This window comes from Lepisosteus platostomus, chromosome 23 (genome assembly GCF_059453375.1).
Source record: "Lepisosteus platostomus isolate fLepPlt1 chromosome 23, fLepPlt1.hap1, whole genome shotgun sequence".
Taxonomy (NCBI): Eukaryota; Metazoa; Chordata; class Actinopteri; order Semionotiformes; family Lepisosteidae; genus Lepisosteus; species Lepisosteus platostomus.
The window spans coordinates 14,251,791-14,273,945 of NC_142633.1; the positions used below are offsets into that span (position 1 = coordinate 14,251,791).

The following is a 22,155-nucleotide window of genomic DNA, read 5'->3' on the forward strand; positions in this document are numbered from 1 at the left end:
CACTTTCACCTCCCTTTTATACTGCAGTCAGTAGACACTAGAAACATTAATGACCTGTACCAGCAAATATAAAATTGTTACAGAAAAAAAACTTTGCAATCATTAAGCTACTGTCATAACATTTTCTTTAAAAGCAGAATACCAGAATACCAGCAATATTGCTAGCATCAACTTTTTTTTTGACTAAATCCGGAACACAGCACAACCACGTTCTTGGATCTGCAATCTCCTTACATTTCCTCACACCCTGACCAATTCCGTGGAGAACCAACTGTATCATGCAATCCAGAAGTAAGACCCCTTGAAGAAATTGTTGTAGATGTGGTCTACACAGCACAGCTATAAAATGGAAAGCATTCAAACAAATGTTCCTGCTGTCCATAGGTATGCCACATACTGACATATTAAAGGAACTGAATCATTTTAAATCTTGATCAATGGAGATCACCACGGTACAATCAACTCTATGGTTTACTGCAGGAAGAGCAAATAAAAAATCTCTTTAGGAAAATTAAGTGAATTTAGGACTGAAACTAGAAGATAATTCTTGGCACTCAGAGATGTGGGTGTCTGCAACAAAATCACCAGCCACCTTGTTGAAGCAGCTTCCTTTGGATTATTCATAAAACGGATGGATGATTTTTTGGGATCAGTAAACTATATTAAATTTAATTTAGGGAAAGTTAATTACATTTATATAGCATTTTTCATCCCAGAGTGCTGCTTCATCATTGGGTTTAATCGGGTTTTGAAATTGAGGTCAGAGTGGAATTCAACCACCACAAGCAGGTTAACACCCCTACTCTTAAAAGCATCGAGTGGTCTAGACATCGATTTCACATTTACTCCAAGGGGCAGCATAGTGCTGGTCACCATAGAGGGGCATTCGATTTTGAAATCTTAGTCCAGATGGAAGCCTGCCACCTACTGGTCCACCGAAGGCTACTTATTCTTGCTTATAATTATTCATATGTTGTTATGTTTCATTTTGTGGCAAATTCTGCACTTCATATTATCCCCTTCAATGACCTTTAAAGCACTGTTTCAAGGAGTCTCGCACTGATTTAAAATAATCCATCAAAGCTCCTTTTACACTAAGTACACTTCATATTCCTCCATAATAATCCTACACTCATGAATGTCTACTACCCCCTCCCCATACCCAGAGGAAATCAGCCTCTTGTTTTATTAGACCTGACACAGCACACTGAAAAGTAATCACCTTCAGTTCTCTTCAGTCGGGTGTTACTTGGCTTCGGAGTTATTTAATATCTTCAGCTACACAGGCCTGTATCTTATTCACACAAGTTCAACAGAAAAAGTAGAAAGGTGATGCACAGACTCTGAAATAAAACCATACTTGTGGTCAGAAACTGGTAAATAATAAGGAGAACGCACAAACAAAATTCAGCAGTTATTGCAATAAATATTGCTTTTTTCCTGAATCGCAACACGCCCCCCACTCTCGTTGCCTGACAGTCTTGTCAGCACAGCCATCTGCCAGGGAACCATTCTTTCAGCCTGTGATTGTTCATTCTCCTGTTGATGCACATCAAAATTGAAGCAATTTGATCTTCAAAGGATTTTAAAAATTGAACTGCGGTCTTTTGAATCAAAAATTGGGCATTAACACACAAAAGTGTGTGAACATGTACAAAACAAACTGAATCACAATCAGGTTTCAAGCACAGACTCATAGTTCACCCAATTTTCCCTTTGTTGAAAGGTAAGAATATATAAATGGCTTCTCTTAAAAAAAAACAGAAGAAAATTAGTCCTAACAATATAAATTGCTACAGTAACAGCTTCTAGTGACAGCTGTCTATAACGGCAAAACAGAGCTGAATTGCACACATCTGGGGACCAACATTTCCAACAACTGTACAGTCCTACACTATGAAAACGAACTGGTGTTTAACAAAATTAAGCAACACAGACCGCAAGACACATAAATATGTATTAGCACTCTGTTTTCAAGAAAAGGTTGCACACCTTCTGCATACTGTTTACTTTTAGGAAATCACTCGTAATCAGTTTTATTAAGATCTGCAAAGCATTTCAAGCCAGTGGAAGTTCCTGGTGGCTCAGTTCTGTGGCTTTCAACACATCCCTGTTCCCCTGAACACTCTCACCCCTTAGAGAGTACTCAAGGAATCCGGGATGTTGGGAAAGCCTTAGAGCATAGGGGTCACTAATTTCTAGTATTAATTACAAATCTGTCCAATATTTTTTAATGGTCATCTCTATCCTACACCCTCTGACCCTCTGTGTCTCAGTGACCTATACAAGCAAATCAGGAGCATAATGCAGAGCCCGAAAATATTCCTATTCTTTCACACACTCAGGACTAGGCTGAGATATTATAAACACTTCTGTTACAGAGGTTGAGAGGCTAAGCCTGTGCATCAGAGCTCCTTTCTGCATTAAACAGCCAGGGGAATCTCTCTGCAGTGAAAACAACCTTCCACAAAATTACCGCTGAATGACCTCTGGCTTAGCAAAGGTGATGTTACGTCTTATACTAAGAAGGAGGACAAGCCCTTGTGTGACAATGTGTTTTATCACTCCCTGCTCTCATCTTGGAGAGTAAATTTACCTTATCTCCATCTCCATTTAACAAACCTGCATTTGCAGTTGATACATCAATCATTATACAGTGTTAGTACTCTGAAACTGGTACCTTGGCCACCTGACATTTAGAATGCTCTTAAATTAAAAGGCACTATATAAGAATAAAATTCATTGATTGGTTGATTGATTGACCTCGTCACCTAAAGATAGGGGCCGAACCTAAATTTTGCAAAGCATAGCTATAGGCACAGGATGCAAGCCTCTTAAATATAACTTAGATATGATACAGCCCAATAAGGAAATTGGGCTAAACTGTAAGAGGAGGAACTTCCTGTTCGGCTAATAAAATAAGGTCCTGAAATGAAAAAAGCTATTCGGAGAGCAGTGGATGGCTAGCATATATTACACAAATCCAGGAAGGTCTAAGATTTTTTAGGTGTTGGGAAATTATATACATTTCATAGAAGACTCAAAGTGTTGATTTGTGGTTTTGGTACAGTTATGATAAGAGAAACTCTGTTCTCTCTATTAACTGTTATTTTCTATCACTCCTGAACTCAATGACTCAGGAAACACCAGTTTGAACCCGGGTCATGATGCACGATGATCATAACCAGGCTCTCTCATGGTGTACTGGCACACAATTGCCTAAAAGTCCAGGCTGGGAGGGTGGGTGTTAACTGCCTGAGATAAACTGTAGCCCCATGGTGACATCAGCACAAGACATACAGTACTGTTCCCCTAGTCATTGTTAACTTTCATGCAGAGCACTGTGGGTCCTGTCGTGTGTCGAAAGCTGAATGGCTGTGATAGATGGTCTTGTTGGAGAAGGATGCCAGCACTACCTCATTTTTCCCATGCTGATGAGTCACTGCCAGAAAGCCAAGCCTTAAACATCTGGGATTTCCAAACTGGGTGTACATAATTTTAAAAAACCTGTAAGAGCTTTTCCTCAGGCTTTTCAAAAACATAAGGAAATTAAAGCTTTACTTTCACATTTCTTCATATTGTAAAAAGAAGAATGTGGAAAATGTTAAAACAATAACCTTTGGCTGTGTTGACTATAACGCAAAGGTATTTATAGCTAGCATTAAAAGACAAAAATAACTCAGACACTCCCTGTCTGCAACAAGGTGAGCTCCACAAGAGAGGGAAATGTGATATAATGAAAAGAATTGTGATTAACTGTGACAAACCGAGCCATACAAACTGCACAAATACAGATGGAAAATGAGTAAATGATTGGAAATGAAACAACAATCATATTGACATTTACATGTTTTTATTACATTCATTAAATGATTCAGGGCTTCCTTCAGGTCACTAAACTTCAAAAACGAAGACTTGCTACTTCTTTTGCGTATTATGAGAATTTCAGGCTAAGAAAAGTAATGAACGGTTCAATGACAGCATAGTGTAGGGCAATTAACAGTGCCTTATAAAAGCGGCACTGTAGCAGTGATAATCAGATAACATTGCAAACTGCACCTGTTTCACAGGCCCCGTAAGACAAAAGGAAGAAAAAAGCTTCCTCACTAGCGCACAGTTGCGGTTCCCTGTTTTAATAAATTGTGATAATTATGTCATAGCCCATGCGATAGTGATTCCAGTTACAGTGCACACACGCATCCTGCTGGTGTCTGATGTGTGTGGAAACGTCCTTAAACCCCACCCCCATCTCACTCCAGGCAGAAAATCACAACTTGTTGTGTGTAAACAGAACATCCTTGATGTAAGAGGGGCTTGCCTTTCCAATCCAACCTGTCACCCAGCTGTGTAATTATGCTGCTTTTGCTCCCAGCCTTGTGCTAATTAAAGCTAAAGTAATTTCTTGTTTTCTGCCTCAAGTTTCTTTTGTCTCCATGCATAGGCCCTGTATTCCAATAAACACAAATGCTTGGCTATCCATCAGCAAGCCCATAAAAATCAAAGAAAAATTAAGCCTAAGGATGCCAGGGCATATCTGAGTAATAGGAAGCAGAAGGAACTGTGCTGTGAGCTACCTACTGTACAAGACAGGAATTCACAATAACCCCCCCCCCCCCCAAAGATTGCAAACGACAGCCAAAAACCTGGGTATTTGGAAAACAGAGATGAGCTCTGCTGTCAGTTCTCCCATATGGTAGGACTCTGTGGACATTTGCTGTGCACTTTGCAATTAAACAGGTAGGCCAGGTTTTGTTGGTTTCACAGAATAAGCAATGTGTCAAGACAAAACAGCAGATGATTTAAGTAACTGGGGGTTAGAAATAGCACAGTCCAGATAAAAAGTTCAAGGTTTGGTCACAGGCCTGGTTCAGGAGTTCATACAAGCAGTCAAGCAAATAACTGTTTCATATCAAAAAAAAACATACCATGACAATCCACAAACCATGATACCTGTTACTCTCTTAACCCTCCATCCGATCTGATCAGTTTTTTAAATCAGTTTTAAACAATGCATAAAATGTACAAGACAGGAATCTACTACAAACAGATGGTTGGAAAGCAATTTACAAATGCAGGTTTTATTTCATTCAATAGTAAAATTTACATAGGGTAAAATATGCTGGGAAGAGTTTATTTACCATTGTTGTCAGTACAACCTCATCAATATAGCAATTTTTGGCTGAGATTTTGGCCTACACCAGTCCATACTTACTATCTTTCTGCCAACTTGGTGGACTTTCATCTTTTAATTTGCCTATAAATAACCCACAATTTTAACTGCTATTACACATAACAAAGTAACATCACCAAAATGGAAAAACAGAAATACTATATAACATGATCAACAGCTAGCTTACTGACAATGACATGCACCCCTTGAAAGTCTATACCTAACAAAATCAGTATCACTGTGCTTGGAATCTTTTTAACTCCATTCCTGAAGGATGTTGATGCTCTGGTTTCTACAATCTGAATGGTAGACAATGATACTACAGGGAGTGGTTTATTTTTCTATTTCTATTCCCTTGTATAAATATATATATATATTCCCAAATGTCAGAAACTCTGTGCTTACAGCTTTTACATTTCATCTGTTTGAGGTGATGTTCCACTTCTTACCAAACGTTCATTGGCTGGGTGTGCTGGAAAAATTAATTGTTTTCTGTCTTACTTTTTATTTAAGTTTTCAAAAATAGTTCACTGCTTATTCGGGAAACATGTTGTATGAAGAACTGTATTATTAATGAGATTTAAAGATGTTATTGTATACAGAACCTGCAGTTACCGTTCTTATTTCGGTTATAATTTTTGCAAGAACCTACACACATGGACCACAAAATGTAAGGCAAACTGGTGGGCTATCTATGATGTCATAACCATGTTTGTAACTAAAACTATGTTATGACTATGGCTAAAAATGTTGGGGAAAGTGTTTTTTTAAAGACTTAACAACTGAAACAAAATTACCTTAAGTGTAAGGTGTGAACTACCACATAAAATTAATCAAACTGAGATGTTTGTTTTATTAAAACAGTAAAAATAAACATTTGAAAGCATAACAAAGCAAAAAAAACAAGCAAGATATTTAGTAAATTTCACTTCTTAAACTGCAATAACAGAAGCCAGACAACAGGTCCGACCACCCAGTAATATTGTAGAGGATTTCCTGTTTTCAGAAACATTCCTTCTTGGCCTTGGGCAATACTGAGCATGTAAGAATGATGGATGGAATGAAAAACATTCACACAAAATAATAAATGTCCACATGAGGACAAAACTGTCACATCTCCAGAAAATAAAAACTGCAGCTGTGTATGACATTAAGACATTTGCTTTATTTTATTTTTTAGTTACCAATTTTCAAAATATTTTCAGCCCTTTAATAAAATCCCTTATCTATGATTTATTTTCCGTTTTGGTTCAATGTTTTTAGAGACACATCAAGGAACACGATACATTCCTCTCTAAAAAAAAGGCTCTTTTGCTATTACTGTTGCCATAGAAACAAAGAGGATGCATACAAACATTTTCCACTGTTCAAACCGTTGCTTCTCTTTTCTAAAACAAGAAGGAATGATCACAAACATTCTTCTCTTCGGTGGATTCACAGAATGAACATGCCACCAAGCGAATCTTTTCTGGGGACAGACAAATGAAAATGTTTCTGATACTCAGACACACAAAATGTGAGAGAAATGATATTATAACACATACCATTTTCACTCTATTATCCTAACACCTGAATGAACATGTCAAGGTTCAGTTAGTAGTGTGTACTATGGCAGTTATGAGAAATTCCTGTGTTCCCAGAAATCTTTTTTTCCGTCTGTTCACCTCTTCTTTGTACTCTTAAAATGTACTGACTTGATAGCCAGCAGCCATATCACCCTGCAACTCACAACTGGCAGCCCACTGAAGCTAAGCATGTGTGAGCCTGGTCAGTACCTGGAGGGGAGACCTCCTGGGAAAAACTAAGGTTGCTGCTGGAAGAGGTGTTAGTGGGGCCAGCAGGGGGCACTCACCCTGCGGTCCATGTGGGTCCTAATGCCCCAGTATAGTGACACGGACACTATACTGTAAACAGGCGCCGTCCTTCGGATGAGACGTAAAACCGAGGTCCTGACTCTCTGTGGTCATTAAAAATCCCAGGGCGCTTCCTGAAAAGAGTAGGGGTGTAACCCTGGCGTCCTGTCCAAATTTCCCATTGGCCCTTACCAATCATGGCCTCCTAATAATCCCCATCTATCAATTGGCTTCATTACTCTGCTCTCCTCCCCACTGATAGCTGATGTGTGGGGAGCGTTATTAATAATTAGTGTAAGTTATGATAAGCAATTATTATAAACTCCTTTTCTCTGGTAATATTAAATGAAAATGACACACTTGTTATTGTTATTTAATAAAGAACTAGTCTGTGAAAACAATGAGATTTTCCTAACAGACTGATTAATTTCAATTCAAAAGGCTTGTAGTCTTTAATAGAGAGATTATTTAAAAAATTCATTGGAATTTCCATTAAGTTTTCTCAGGAGTGCCTGAAATAAACTGATAAAGATTTATCAGTTAAAAAAACATGATAAAGTGTATGCACATTGTAAAATTAAAATGAGTCTTTTGCAGTGTTCATAAAATAAGATGTATTGATCTGTTTTTGTTTTACTTTAAAAAGGACTGTTAACTGCGAGTCAATTACATGTTAAAACTTATTCATTTAAGGATAAGTATCCTTATTGATTTCAGCTCCAGTTAGAGAGGTTGAAAACCAGAATATTAAAATAAGTAGAGATCTATGAACCTCCAGCCTGTGAAACAATGCATGAAGAAATGGGAGATTTCACAAATCGTGCTCTGAATTTGCATTTGGAAAACAATGCTAGCTGTTTGTTTTACCTTCCTGAAAATAATCCAGAAATATGTCATTTTTGCTTTCTGAAAATGCCATTAGTCCTAACCATTTTGACAAACTGACCTTTTAAATTACTTAGAATAGAGGAATTCTTATATTCTAAGTACAATCTAGCAGGTTGGTATGCCTTAGCAGGAATAGACACATTACACCAGTCCAGTTAGATTCAGTTAACAAGAAACCTAAGGATGCTGCCTTCTCAAAGGACTGAAAATGAGCAAAGGAATTGAAAGTCTCCTGCTCCTAAAAAGATAGCTCAAGGCTTTCGACTGTTTCAGTGGAGAAACTCGTCTAATCACATACCTTCACAGCACAAGTGATTTAAATAGACTGGCCTGCAGTGGCTTTGAATTGGCTTTGAATTGGCTTCATCACTCTGCACTCCTCCCCACTGAGAGCTGGTGTGTGGGGAGCGTTCTGGCGCACTATGGCTGCCGTAGCATCATCCAGGTGGATGCTGCTCGTTGGTGGTGGTGGAGGGGATCCCCATTACCTGTAAAGCGCTTTGAGTGGAGTGTCCAGAAAAGCTCTATTAAAGTGTAAGCAATTATTATTATTATTATTATTATTATTGTTATTATTATTATTATTATAACAAGAGGTGGAAGGGAATTATCCTCTTCAAGTATGATCTAGAGTCTAGACTATCACTTCAAATAAAACAAAGCTGGTAAAATAAAAAAAGCATTAATGTTAAAATCAAGCTCCCCACCGTTCTGTTCAGCCCCAACACTTCAACACCAGCTCTTTAATGAAACAGGAAGAACACCTTGCAACCATTAGAAATAAAGGTTTTTTTCCATACATTGGCAAAGACACAAATGACTGACCATCTTAAACTGTCATCCTCATTAACACGTTTTTCAAGGTGTCACTTTCAGGGCCAGTCCAAAATGTGTTTGAAAGTGGAGCACAAAAGGAACCGACGAGCTGTTCCACCACACCAGCCCTCACTGAGACAGCTCTGAGAAGAAAACACATTCCTCACACATGGGCTCCAAACCATCATTAAAAAAACTCAGAGATCATTCAGCGGGGTGCAAAAAACTAAAGCTTATTCTTAAGTGACTCTGATCAATTTATTACACCCATGCCGGAGGAAAGCTCATATCACACTGGGATGGGATGTTTCTGGAAAAATAAAAGATCTTTCTATGTTTAGAACACTCCCTCTCCTTTGTAAACATGACTTCCCACAATTTTGATCGCCTGTGCTGCTGCAGATCCCCAAGCACAGACAACATCCTGAGAAATAAAGGACTGGACGCCGTAATTGATCCAAATGATTGTGTCTGGGGCCTAATGAGATGTGCAGCACGCAAAGTCACATAAAGCACAAGAATAACAGGGCTGGCAGAAAGTCACATGGGTGACATTTTCCAAGGATTTCAGGAGCATAATCGCAATGGATTTGCAAGAACGTCAAAACTAAAAATCTGTATTGAATCCTTACTGTCTTTAGTATTAAGGAACAGTGGAAATAGCGAATGGAAAATCATCCAGATTAAAGCACCATCCACTCTCTTTGTGTTCTTATAGGGCCTATCAAGCACAATATTGGATTCACTGATTTATTACTTGAAACAGCCCATCTTAGAGCTGACTGTTAATTGAAATGCTACTCTGTGAATAATTTGAGATCAAAACTCTTCAAAGCTGCAGATTTAACATGGTACAGTCATTCCAGTACGTCAGCCCCACAATTCAGCCTCCCCTGACCTTGAACGTAAACAATCAATGATGAGTTCTGACAGTAAGCACAGCAGGTGAGCTGTTTGTGTTGATACAACATCATGGAGAAGACTGGGAAGGCTGTAATGGGATGGAATACTGCCAAGCAATTGGCTGTTTCCTCACTTGTGAGCCATTCTTGGCCAAATCAACCTTTGCTCCATACATTCTGCCACTCAACAAGCAAGACATTTGTTAAAAGAACTGGACAACAATAGTGCAAGATTCCAGTTGGTATCAGATTCACAAGGCTCTGGTTTCAAATTAATGATTCTCCATTGTTTGTTCATTAATGGTATATTCTGTTTATCTCCTTATACACAGAAAAAGCTACATGTTTTAGCATTCTAAAACTACACGAGGTGAGGGAATTGCAGGGCTTTTCAAAGATTGGTGGTATTCAACAGTATCATCTGGATATATGTGTATGTTGCAATGCACTGAAAACACATTGAGTTCAAATTTCAAGGTGATTTTGCCTTCAGAATCACAACCTGCTTTACACAACAACCAGAACAGAACTCTGCGCATCTTAATTTCAAATGCTTCGCACATGCACAGCTTAAAGGATTCACACAATCACCAATGACTGTGTGAGAAGCTACAGCTAATAAATTAACTGCATTAAATGTGTTTACTTTTGGGAAACCTTATAGAAAATGATGATTTGCATTAGGATATTTGTGTATAATTATAATGTTATTACTATGCCTTTATTAGCTTATCATTGACTTTTATCCAGGGCTACTTACCAAATATATTCTATATAATGAAGTATCAATTTAACTAGTTGATGAATATGTGTCTTAAATCTTGTGCTTACTATACAGACGGTAGATGTGAACTGCAACAGGAAGTGTAATCATGGTGTCTACTCAGCTTTAGAGAATCGGCTTGCATGAGTCATACCTGTTCCAGTCAATGGGGTTTATAAACTGGTGTGAGAATGTGTGCAAATATAAATTAGGTGCTCTGCAGATTAGTGGCTCCACTACACAGCAGTCTTAAGAATTCCAATATAAGCAAAGGGACACGTCACTCACAGTCACATTTTAATGGGTGTGAAAAATAAGGCACTCCTCCAACAAAAATATTGACCGTTTACTCCAGAAGCCACTGACAGTTCTTTCTAGTTGCCTTTTAGGAGATGTTATGATTGTCCTTCAAGTAATGAATGTGCAGTATTGTAGGTCACAGCCTACAAAGTCTTTTCAACCTCAAATAAAATAACTTGAATCTCCAGAGAGAGGACCGCAGTATTATTTATGTGATGCCAGCATATACAGCTTGTATGATTGATAAAGCCTTACTACTCTAGGTTCTGTTTTACTCATAGTTTTAGAACAGGCCTGTCGATACAGTGTGAGTAATGACTTGCCTTTCACACTAGACACAATATTCCATTATGTGTGGAAAGCTGGTTTAAAGACACTGTCCCCTCCTGTCAATTTCAGTCAAGGAGTGCTTCAGGAACAGTGTAACACAGGTCATTTTTCAGCCAGCTGCTCTGCTGTCATTTTCTGAACTGGCATGCACCTGCAATAGGTTCCAGGCCAAACAGAATCCAACAGGCCGATGCTAGAATCTGGTGACTTATTAACGCTATATCTCAGTAGGTCAATGCTTTAAACAAGCAACAGAACTAACATTTTTTGCACTACTCAGCAAATTACCAAGACTGTAGTCTGGTAAAGTTCTGTCAGAACAATTCCATTGTTCTCCTTCTATAAAAACACTGATTCTAATGAAGGTCACTTTTATATTATTTTTAAAACTTTCTATAAAACTTTTATAGTCAAGTGTTAAGATTTGCCTTTAGAAACCCAAAGGCAGTATTTTCTATGGACCAAAAAAGTTTGTAAACAAACTGTGTTCTTAAAAGATGCTCACTATATTCTCTTATCTATATTTACTTAATTCAAGCTCGAGACAAAGTATTCACTTTATCTCAGTCATTGTAGTTCTACATAAAAAAACAACGGAGGTATTCTATAGCCATTTGACGTATTTACATATATGAGCTGTTCTGAACTACACAGACCCAGACAGTCACAGTTTGTTTTGACTCTAGGTAGATTCAATAATAAACCCAAGAGCTAAAGGGGATTAATCATAAACACTGACTAGAGAAAGCAGTATTAAAATTAATCTCCATTGAAATTAGAGAAATCGAAAAGTACACAACTGTCCAAGCGCATACAGAAGAACTAAGTATGAAATTTGCAGTTAGTGCAAAAACTATCCCAAAGTTAAATTAGTTGTATAGTGTAGCATCAAACCTATACAATGAAGAGGTTAGTAAACAAAAACATTACGGATTTGATAAGTAGATGGAACGATTATCCAAATTCCATCGTGACATTCTTATATTTTATATGACCCGGATAAGCGTGAGTTTAAGAAACTCAGAAACAACAGTATCTGTGTGACGTTGACAGCTGTATGTAATACTGAGCGCACACAAACTCTTGCAACACCTGATTTCAGAGTTTCGGGATCTACCTCTTTCGCGTACAGAAAGTAAGTTAAAAATTAACTCCCACAAAGCACAAGTGGGCACCTTGAAAGACACATACCACTACACGGTTAATGTCATCCAAACACTAACAAGACAGAAACGTAAAAAAAAAACCGACTGGGCAACAGATAAATAATGCAAGTAAGAACTTATATATACCCAACTAAGAACTTAACAGGGCAGTATCTAAAGACCATCCGCAAACATGTTGTAAGAGAATGCATCTCAAACTTTCATATAACCTTGCCAACAACGAATGAGAAGAGATTTAAAAGTTATTGATCAACCTGAAGAGGAAGACAGCGTCATTCACAATAGCCAAAGGGGAGTCAGGAAATTGAGGAAACTGTTTACATGCATATCTAATAGTTAAAGATGTTTAGTCTAAGTATGGCGAATTGTCTTGCTTTTCAGCCTTTGAGAAAAGGGTTAAGAGAGCAGTCCAAATCGAAAAGCCAATAATCGCAAAGCACTCAAACCTCATCTGTGGTTACCATCAGTTCATCTAAATAAAATTCCCTCAACAACGGGATTAAAACTACACTGCTCAGTTAACGTGGAAAGTCCCGTTACAGAGGTTTATTTAGAGGAAGCCGATTAACGTGGGCTGTTGACAATTCATTAATTAACAGTTATCAGGTTACAAAACCTAAACTTATTACACTCACCCGCCGTAATGTGCCTTAATTTGCACATATTCCAGGTGCATGCTCATCACGGATCCTTGTTTGGTAGGCATTGTACTCCAAAAATATTAAATATAAAGAGCCAATACTGTAATCCGACAGAAGTGGGGTAGCAAATACAGTACGTGAAACAGGATCTTCTGTTGTTGGTTCCCTCCGTGTTAACGACTACAACCGACAGGGCGAATTCAACAGGTTGCGCTTTTTTTTAAAAAAAAAAAGGTTAAAAATCTCATTTATTTTCTCCCCGATTCTGTATCATGCTGCCGTCCTCTAGGAATTCGGTCACCTGTCACCTGCCTTGGTTACTTATTCCGCGACACAGTAGTCAGAGGGACACTGGCAAGTCTGGACTGGCCTTCCTCAATTCCACCTGTTGTGTTGCTCCTGAAACGCAATTACTCGAAACACTAGTACGGTACAGACACTACTGTAACTGCCGGACCCACGTAATAATGAGCTGCTGTATTTAAAGGAGGACTCTATAAAATCATAAAATCATTCATTCCCCACAGAATGGAAAATACATTTTCCGCTTGAGTAAGATAGACACAAATGTTCATCGCGTTAACATCCAGCTCAACATTAATAGATTTTACGCAGTTAATAAATGAGCTGAGATGACGTACGTTGCAATATTATATTTAGCTTTAATTCAGCAGTTACACTACACTCTACTACAATGGCTTGTTAAATGATTGCGCTGAAGAGGACAAAATAGACATATTCGTTCAGCATGTGAAGTGTATAACTGGAAAATTAAATTAGGCTGAACTGGAATTTAGTCGTGCACTTCCAAGTTTCAACTTTTTATTCCAAAAATCCATGTTATTCCAAGACGTCCGTCACCAGAATGTTGTTCTGCCTATCGGGGGGGAAAAATACAGAAATCTGTTGATAACGTATTCATCTGAAGTTAGTAAAACTGTAACATTTACCGTCCCACGACAGCTATCTTACTGAGCAAAGTATGGCCAAATCAAAAACTTCAGGAAACCAGTTAAAAAACAATTCGGTGCTTAAAAATTATCAGAAATGAGTTTTTAGTCCCCGTAGTTATTGTTTTTCTCGTGCATTGCTTGTATTTATTTCGATTTTTGTATCGTTTTCTTCCCAGCTCGCAGCAATCATAAACAACTCCAGAAGTTTCTGTTTAGACGGCTTCTAGCGTCTCCCGGGAGGATTGAGGGAACATGGCGGAGAATTCCAGAGCCGGAGCCAATCGGAACGATGGAGTCACACCTGCTTTCCAATCCGGGAAGAGCAGGCAACACCTGTAGCCAATCCGAAAACTCGTGGGATTACCCCCAGTCCAATTGGAATTCCGTTCGGGATTTACCTGAATTAAAAAGTGAACGGAAAATTCCTTATCCAATCAGACGACTGTTGGATTTACCTGTGTCCAACCGAAAGCCCGCAAAACAGAACATATTGAACAACTCATATCATGCATTTTTCTTTTCCATAGCTGCTAAATAAAACAGGACAGAAGAAAGTTCTCTAAGCATTTATTTAAAATCAATTCATATCTTGGTTGGGACATTCGTTGCGCATAATGCATACAAAACGAAGATCTATAGTATCCAAATGTTCTGAATACATGCAGTGAATTTAAAAAGGGCAGCGATTAATTGCCCGTGCGAGGACGTTACAGTCAGCAATAAAATGTCGTTTTGTCTTATTTTGACAGGTGGCATTTATAAATTGGATGCAAATAAGAATGCATTGTTCAAGTGCGGACTGCGCACAACAAGAGAACGTACTTTAATGAGCTGCTCTAGGAAGGTCGTGCTGTACAAAATGTTTTATGTAATCTCAGTAAATCTTAATCAGGTCCAGATCTGTAATTATAATGCCTCAAGGTGTTCTAAGTGAGGATTTCTAGGGTGTCTGAAATTTACGAGAAGAGTTCCACATAAAAGCAGAGGTCCTCTTACAATTGCCGTTTGCGCCACCTGCGGTGTGAACTGCATATAACACTTAAACCAACAGTCTGGAATAAAAAGCCGTTCACAGTGCAATTATTTTTTATTTCAAACAATAGAAAAACCCGAGAAATACAAAAAAAAACTCCATACATATTATTTTCCTGTCTCAGTTCTTACATACATATTCAGAGAAAGTACAATATGTTTCTTCTAAAGTAATGCAAATTACGAAAATATAAAGGAATCCAGTGTTAGTATAGAATCTAGTATGTGCTTATTTTTAATAATAATAATTATTATTATTATTTTTTTTTTATTTTAACATTTTATTTCACAAAAAATACACAAAAATGCTACATACTTTTCTAAATTTAACATTCACGTGACCTTCAGTTCTTTTTCAATTTTTGCACCTCTTGGATAATCTGGTTTCCCTAAAGTTCCCTCTTAATTAGCGAAGTAATTCCTCTTCTCCGCCTGATCTGTATTGGGGTTGCTGACATGTAGTATTGGGCATCACCTAGGAGGGTGCCCAACTTCAGTGATGGATGTAGTGGACCTACTTCAGAGAATAAATGCCATTAATTATTATTAGTGTGCTCTGACAATGCAACACTGGATACAACCCTCCATCTAAAGAGAAGTACGATGTAAGAAATGTCTTCAAAATTAAACACTTAGTATTAGTGGATTCTATATGTTATAGGTAAATTGGTTACATTTAAAAATGTCCATTCAAGTTTGGCATAGTTTTGAAACATGGGGATTTAATCAAAACAATTTAATTTCCAATCGAAAGTAGGGACCACATTAAATGAGAAGCTGCAAATTGCAAATCGATTAACTAATCTCAGCTTTCTGCTTGACAGAATGTTCTTCTTTCTACCCTCCATGAAGAAAGAACATGGAATATATGAATAGAGTGTGGATTTAATCTAAGCCTAGATAAGAAACCAAGATATACAGCTGAAGGGGTATTCATGCACTATTTATGACTGTGTTCATGGATACAATTCTATTCAAGAATGATGTTGACTGTTGAGGTACATTACTTTGTCACACAATCTCTTTACAATAGATTTAAATAGCTTTGAAAGCACATAATTAAGACTTCTGAGTTTTTAGTTTGTACATCAAAAATACAAGTAAAACCAGAACAACAACTATGAAAACAACAAGTATGGTATGCTGTCTTGATACGGATGCATTACAGTTTACGTCAGTGGTTGAATTTCCTCTAGACAGGACACCACCTGAACACCTTGAAAAGACAAAAGAATACACACACATGATACAAGAATAAACCAGTATGAGAACACATCAACACAAGAAAAAAATAACATTTGGTTTTCGAAGCCCTGCTACTGTATTATTTTATTCTCATCTGCAAACTGTTCATCGTCTATCCCTATTGATTTCCACAGAAGAGCTGTTGAAGAGGCCAAGACAGATACTGATTCTGGTTCTACATGTGCTGTAACTAAACTAGACTTCAGGCATATACTTCATACAGGTACTTGATCTTTACTCCCCCATGAAGAAAGAACTTGGAACATATGAGTGTGAGAAAAGTTCTGGATTTAATCTAAGCATAGATATCGAGCCCTGGTCTAAAACTAAAAGGCCATTCACCTTCATGAGCTATTTCTGACTCTGTTCATGACTGTAGGATGTAGTTCCTTAATGACTCCCGGTAATCAAGATTTGTTAGATAGCCTGGATATCACAGGTTACAATCCATCTTCCTGTTATGACAGGAAGGCGTTCTCCACAATCTAGTACCAGAATTCTGGTGGGTAGTGGCAGTGTGACTGGGGAGTATGGAAAACATGTAGTCAGTCCTAGAATCAGCTGCTTCTACTGTATACGGAATATCTTTTCTAAGATGCTGCACTGGACTGGAATGGGTTAAACAGTCCTTTTGCACTTCCTGGTCTGGGGGAAAAACCATATACATGGAGAATATATTATTTCAACCAATTAGTCTCTGGTTGTGAAATACCACGGGTTACAATTTTCACTCAGCTCAGTTTTCCCGGCACCATCCTGGTTTGGAACTGTACCTTCATGCCAAAAAACAGGAACATCATGATCTGTCCCTGTGCAAAAGCTCATGGATTATGTTCTTGGAAATAAAAGCACTCACAATTCAAAAGTGTCAAGATGTCAAGATGAGATATTGAATGTTCATAACATACCGCAGTATCAGTAAAAAAATAATATTAGTGCATTCATTTTGACATTATTTTACAAGACACCAAAAGAAAGATGTAGACACTTACACAGTCCAGGGTGTGCATGATAATGACATTTCTTCTGCTGAAAATGTGCCAGTAGGGCATTCTTCACAAATGGTGTCAGATTTAGCTGTTCCTGAACATATTAATAACACATAAGTTATGATTAACATGTGCATCCATTTCTTGTCTATTTATTCTTATTCAGGGTTGCATGCAGGGGAGCTGGAGTCTATTCTGGCAACCAATGGGCACACGCCAGGAGACACTCTAGACGGGACGCCTGTCTATCACAGGGCAGACAGACACAAATACAGGCACACACACGCACACACTCTTGCATGCACACCAAGGCCAGTTTTCCCAGACTCCCTTTAACTTATTATGTCTTTGGACTGTGGCAGGAAACCAGAGCTCCCAGCAGAAACCCACAAACACAGGGCGGACAGACACGGCACCCCTGGTCTGGAACTGAACACAGGGCCCAGCCATGTGAGGCAGCCATGCTAGCCACTCTGTCACCAAGCCATCTTATGATTAGCTTAAACAGTACATGATATAAATCAATAACCGATTCTTAGTTGACACTTGGCTTGTGTTCTGAAAGATCATCCGTGTATCAAACCAAATTAAAACAGACTGGTTACAAAAAACACATAAATAGAAGCAGAAAGGAACCAGGTTTCTGACTTACCATTCTGCTTAACCCACTGTCCTGGCTGACAGACGGAGTGTTTAGGACAAAGGTGGCATTCTTCACTGCTGCCGTCCACACAGTAGAAGTCTTTCAAGCAGTGGCAGACAGTGTTTTTCACTTTGGTGCAGGGGGACTTCACAAAAAGACCCAGCTCTGAGCACAAGATAAGTGTTTCAACACTCTAGCATCATGTCAATAATTCTGAATTACACTTGGATCATCCGGGGGGGGTAACTGAGAAGATCCCTCTATTTCTAATCCTAGCTACAATTATAAGGCTGCTGAGGATATGAGCACAGAACTGAACATTTTTTACTTAAGCTGAAAACTCAGGACAATAACTAGGACAAATAAATGTTCTATTGTTAATCTATCACAACCCAAAAATACAGCATAAGCACATTTACTCTAGACTGTACGCACGTGTGATTGTAAACACATGGCTTTTAAAGTTAGCTGACCTATTCAGACAACTGTATGATGAAAACTACATCATGTGGCAATGAAACTAGATGAACATATGTCCACTACAGTGTGATCCCTCCTTGTGTCCATGCAATTTTTGGAGTCATTATTCTTCATGAAACTAAGTTGATGTCTCCTTGCACTGACACTCTCAGGATGGTATACTATTTACTCTGTAAAAGCACATTTTGCTACAGTTACATTTTGTTAGGTCTGGTGTAGTCAGAACTAAAAAGCAGACTTGAATTAGTAACCACACGGATTACACACAGTTTTATCAACAATCACTGAAACTTTACATGGCACCAAACTAGAGTAAGGTATTTTCTTTATATTTCTCTGCTTTGCTGCAAAGGTTATGTTTTGAGAGCACATTCCACCTCCCCATGAAATACACCCCATGAAGATAGTTTTTGCTCACCTGAGTCACAGACTTTACAGTCTAAGCACTTTGTCAAGCCATTGGGGTGATCTATGTATGTGCTGTTGGAACAGCTGGTGCACTCTGTATCACTGTTTTGTGGAGAGCAGTGCTGGGAAACACGACTGCCTGAAAAATGGAACAAAATTAAGGAACAAATCCCAACAATGTTTTAAGCCCTGTCTGGTTAAGAGGCAATCTGGACGACTGTTTGTTTTCCCAGTGCTGAAATGCAAATTAAGCCGGTTTTGTTTGTTTTGAAACTCCTGCTGTTCTGTTTTCTGGGGTTAACCAATTCACTTCAACATTTCAAAAATTGAGATTTCAAATCAGAACCATGGAAGAGAAGCCATTATTACCAACCTGGTCCACACTTCTGACAGCACTGGTTAGCGATCCTGTACTCTCTAGGGCCACAGGGGCTGTTAGTTGAAACAAGTAGAAATAGCACTGCTGCTGTATTCTGGAAACAAAAAATAATTAAATTAAGGCCACTAACCAGCTCTCAGTTTAGAGTCAGAACTCAAATCAGGGGCATTTGTTAACAAAAACATTCACCTTTGTCTGGGAATAAACTACCAGTTGATATAGCTGATGCTTTTATCAAAAGCGATTTGCTCTTCTCATTTCCACAGCTGGGGCTCTACATGAAGCAATCTAGGTATCTCACTCAAGAGGACAACAGTGGTAGCCACACAGGACTCAGGCCTGCGATCCTCCAGTTACTGTACAAGTGCAGGGTACAAGCCACTACACTACAATGTTACCAGAGGGAAAAGACTCTAGTTTTGCACTCAGTGTCAGGCTTTAAGGGGAGTCCTGTTTATTATTTCGGTCTTTCATGATTTTAATCGCCCCAGGCCTTGGGCTGGAGTTCTTCTGTGTGGAGTTTGCATTTTCTCTCTGTGTTTATATGAGCTTTAGCCTACAGCTCCAGTGGTGACAGCTTAGTTAACTGGTGTCGCTGAATGGTCCCTGTGTTTGTGTCCATGTGTGTGTCATGGGGTGGACTGGCATCCCATCTTGCATCCTACACTTCTGAGAGAGGCCCCTGTCAGGAACAAACTACTTAGTGAAAATGAAGGAATTGATAGACAATCCCTAAGCAGAGCTTCAGAGGAGCCAAATCCAACATTTTAGGTCTAGAACTAATAAGGCAGAACCCAACCTACTGTATCTGTGGGAATAAGCTTTGAAGATCCTGCTGTGAGAGTGCTGGTCATATCTATCATATGACCAAATAGTGTGCAGTTCCACCAAAGCCACTTACTCAGACAATGCAGGTACTGTAGTTATCTAATCAGCTGTTTGTGTCCCCAGAGAACCCTATGGCACAGACCTACAAATGTTCTACAAATGGACCAAGTCGCTTTTTTTGTAAAGAAAACATTTGTAAACATAATAAATACACGATATACAAATAATACATACACAAATATTTAATTGATATATTTTAATGAAACTCTTATGAAAACGTTCAGGTATGGAATGCCTCACGCTATATAAAACACCATTGCTATTTTTATGGAAAGATCAATCAAACTAAAATTCAGAAAATATATTTTTTTTTAACAAACGTAGGTACTGTAGCTATTTTTAATCAAGTTTAGTACAAGTTTAATATAAAAAACTCGAAAAACTCGCGAACTCTAAAACCAAGGCTGGTTATTGTTGTATTACATGGTAGTTACAGTCTAAAAACGCCTCCTTTAGATAACATCTGTCCTAAATACACTCCAATGCAAACGAATACCGCCGGACTACAGAATCTGTTTCTGTGACGTAGTACGATACAAATATATACATTTCATATAAACATTTCACACTACCGCCTTCCTCACAAACATTAAACATAAAGATGACCATTCTCCTACAAATAAAAACAAATTAAAAGCTAAATACCAAATATTTACTCTTATTACTATTGTTCAGTGGTCTGTCGTGTATAAAACATTTATAAAGTCATCATTTCCGCTGCTTCAGGGCTTCTCGAGCGTTGTAAATTGTACCTTTAGATGTTAACACCGTTTTCCTTCAACCTTACTTTCTTACCAAATATTTTATAATACTTTCGAAACCACATTGAATCGACCTTATGATAAGGTTCATAGTAAACTTACCAGTAGAAAAATCAATGTATCTGCCAAATTCATCCTTGCTTACTTGAGTTTCTGGAGAAATTGAAACTATAAAGGTTGTTTAGGTTTTGCTTTCACTAACAAAATTAGTTTTGATACGAACAAGTGCAGGTTATCGCCAAGAGCTTTACACCGAATAAACCACGAGGTTAACCTATGGAGAAGCTTGGTTCCTTACGAAAATATCCTAAAAGTTACTACCCCCAAAAAAAAACAAAAAAATACTGTTTCTATAGAAACATAAAGGAATTATACAGAGAGAATTGGGACATTGTCAATCTGCGATGGAAATTCTTAAGGGTCAGGGGTTTATCGGGGAAACTCCTTGATTATTTAAATGTAACGTTATACTATCACAGGTTTGTTTTCATAATCCACGTTATGCTTGTATAACTGAATTAATCTGCTTCATTTCATCTCTAAAATGAATATTACCGGCGAATGGTGCAATTATAAATTGTATTTCCTGTTCTGACATACAAATTGTGCGTCCCTTCAGTACTAAAGGTACCGACAGATGGCGCTCCGCCAATATGAAACGTCAAAAACGTTTAAAAGACTTGAGACGTACATGTACTGTATAATAAATCACAAATGAGAAAATTATATTTATAAATATATTTTAGAATGGCTACTTTGTGGTGCGTGCGCGTCAGGTGACAAAATCTATTACTTTGGCTCCTACAATTTCAATAAGGACTGGACTGAAAAAAAGTGAAGACTTTTTAAAGTAATTCTATCAGCTGTATAAAACAAAAAAAATATATAATAAAGTTATAAAACTACCCAAAATATGAAGTTCACAATTCAGCATTCACAGATCATTGAATATTTCAGAAACCAAAATGGATATTGTGCCTGTAAACAATTTCTGAACAGATTTCTGCAACTCAGAAACATGGTCTTGTTGAGCTAGCATCTATTTTGTTAGTAACTCATCTGAATTACATTCCTTAATGATTTGTGAAAGTAAAATTACTTAATGTAACCTCAGTCTAACTCCATGGGATACTTGAAAAATGAGTTTGATGGATCACTGGGATCTCTAATGGATTTTGGGATCACTGAGCTTCTAGTGACACAAAGAGCACAATGGGCCCATTCTAATGTTGTCAAGGACAGTTGGTTCATATTAGTGTCATAGTATAAAAGGATACAGATACAATAATGAACCCAATTAAACACAGTGAACCAAATTAAGAGCACTAGTTACTGTTCCTCAAACTATCCAATAACTCTCCACATAAACATCAGCAATCAACACAGGACACAGACACACAATTAAAAAATGCTCTTCCCACGTGTTCAGGTTCAACCAATTACTGATTCTCATGTTACTATATAAACCTGTAGTCACCAACAACACAAAAGAATGACATGAACAAAGGCTTGACCAGGACTGATCAGCTGAGACAGTAAAACACGACA

The 22,155-nt window shown here is 38.0% G+C and overlaps 2 protein-coding genes across 2 annotated transcripts in view; both read right to left on the reverse strand.

Annotated features, from left to right (window-relative positions):
* The window catches only part of prkcz (protein kinase C, zeta), a 161,642-nt gene extending 147,617 nt beyond the window's left edge, over positions 1-14,025 (reverse strand). Inside the window, exon 1 of the mRNA XM_088617497.1 lies at positions 12,824-14,025. Within this exon, the coding sequence (XP_088473623.1) occupies positions 12,824-12,894 (71 nt within the window). The 5' untranslated portion in view covers positions 12,895-14,025. The remainder of the gene's footprint in view (positions 1-12,823) is intronic.
* An 825-nt stretch (positions 14,026-14,850) lies between these two features.
* LOC148642126 (tumor necrosis factor receptor superfamily member 14-like) lies at positions 14,851-21,886 on the reverse strand. The gene is made up of 6 exons (XM_088617241.1): positions 20,710-21,886; positions 18,953-19,052; positions 18,590-18,718; positions 17,701-17,856; positions 17,052-17,142; positions 14,851-16,030 (listed from the first exon to the last, which is right to left on the reverse strand). The coding sequence occupies exons 1-6, from the start codon at positions 20,740-20,742 to the stop codon at positions 15,874-15,876; spliced, it is 666 nt and encodes a 221-aa protein (XP_088473367.1). The 5' UTR covers positions 20,743-21,886; the 3' UTR covers positions 14,851-15,873.
* Positions 21,887-22,155: the final 269 nt, after the last annotated feature.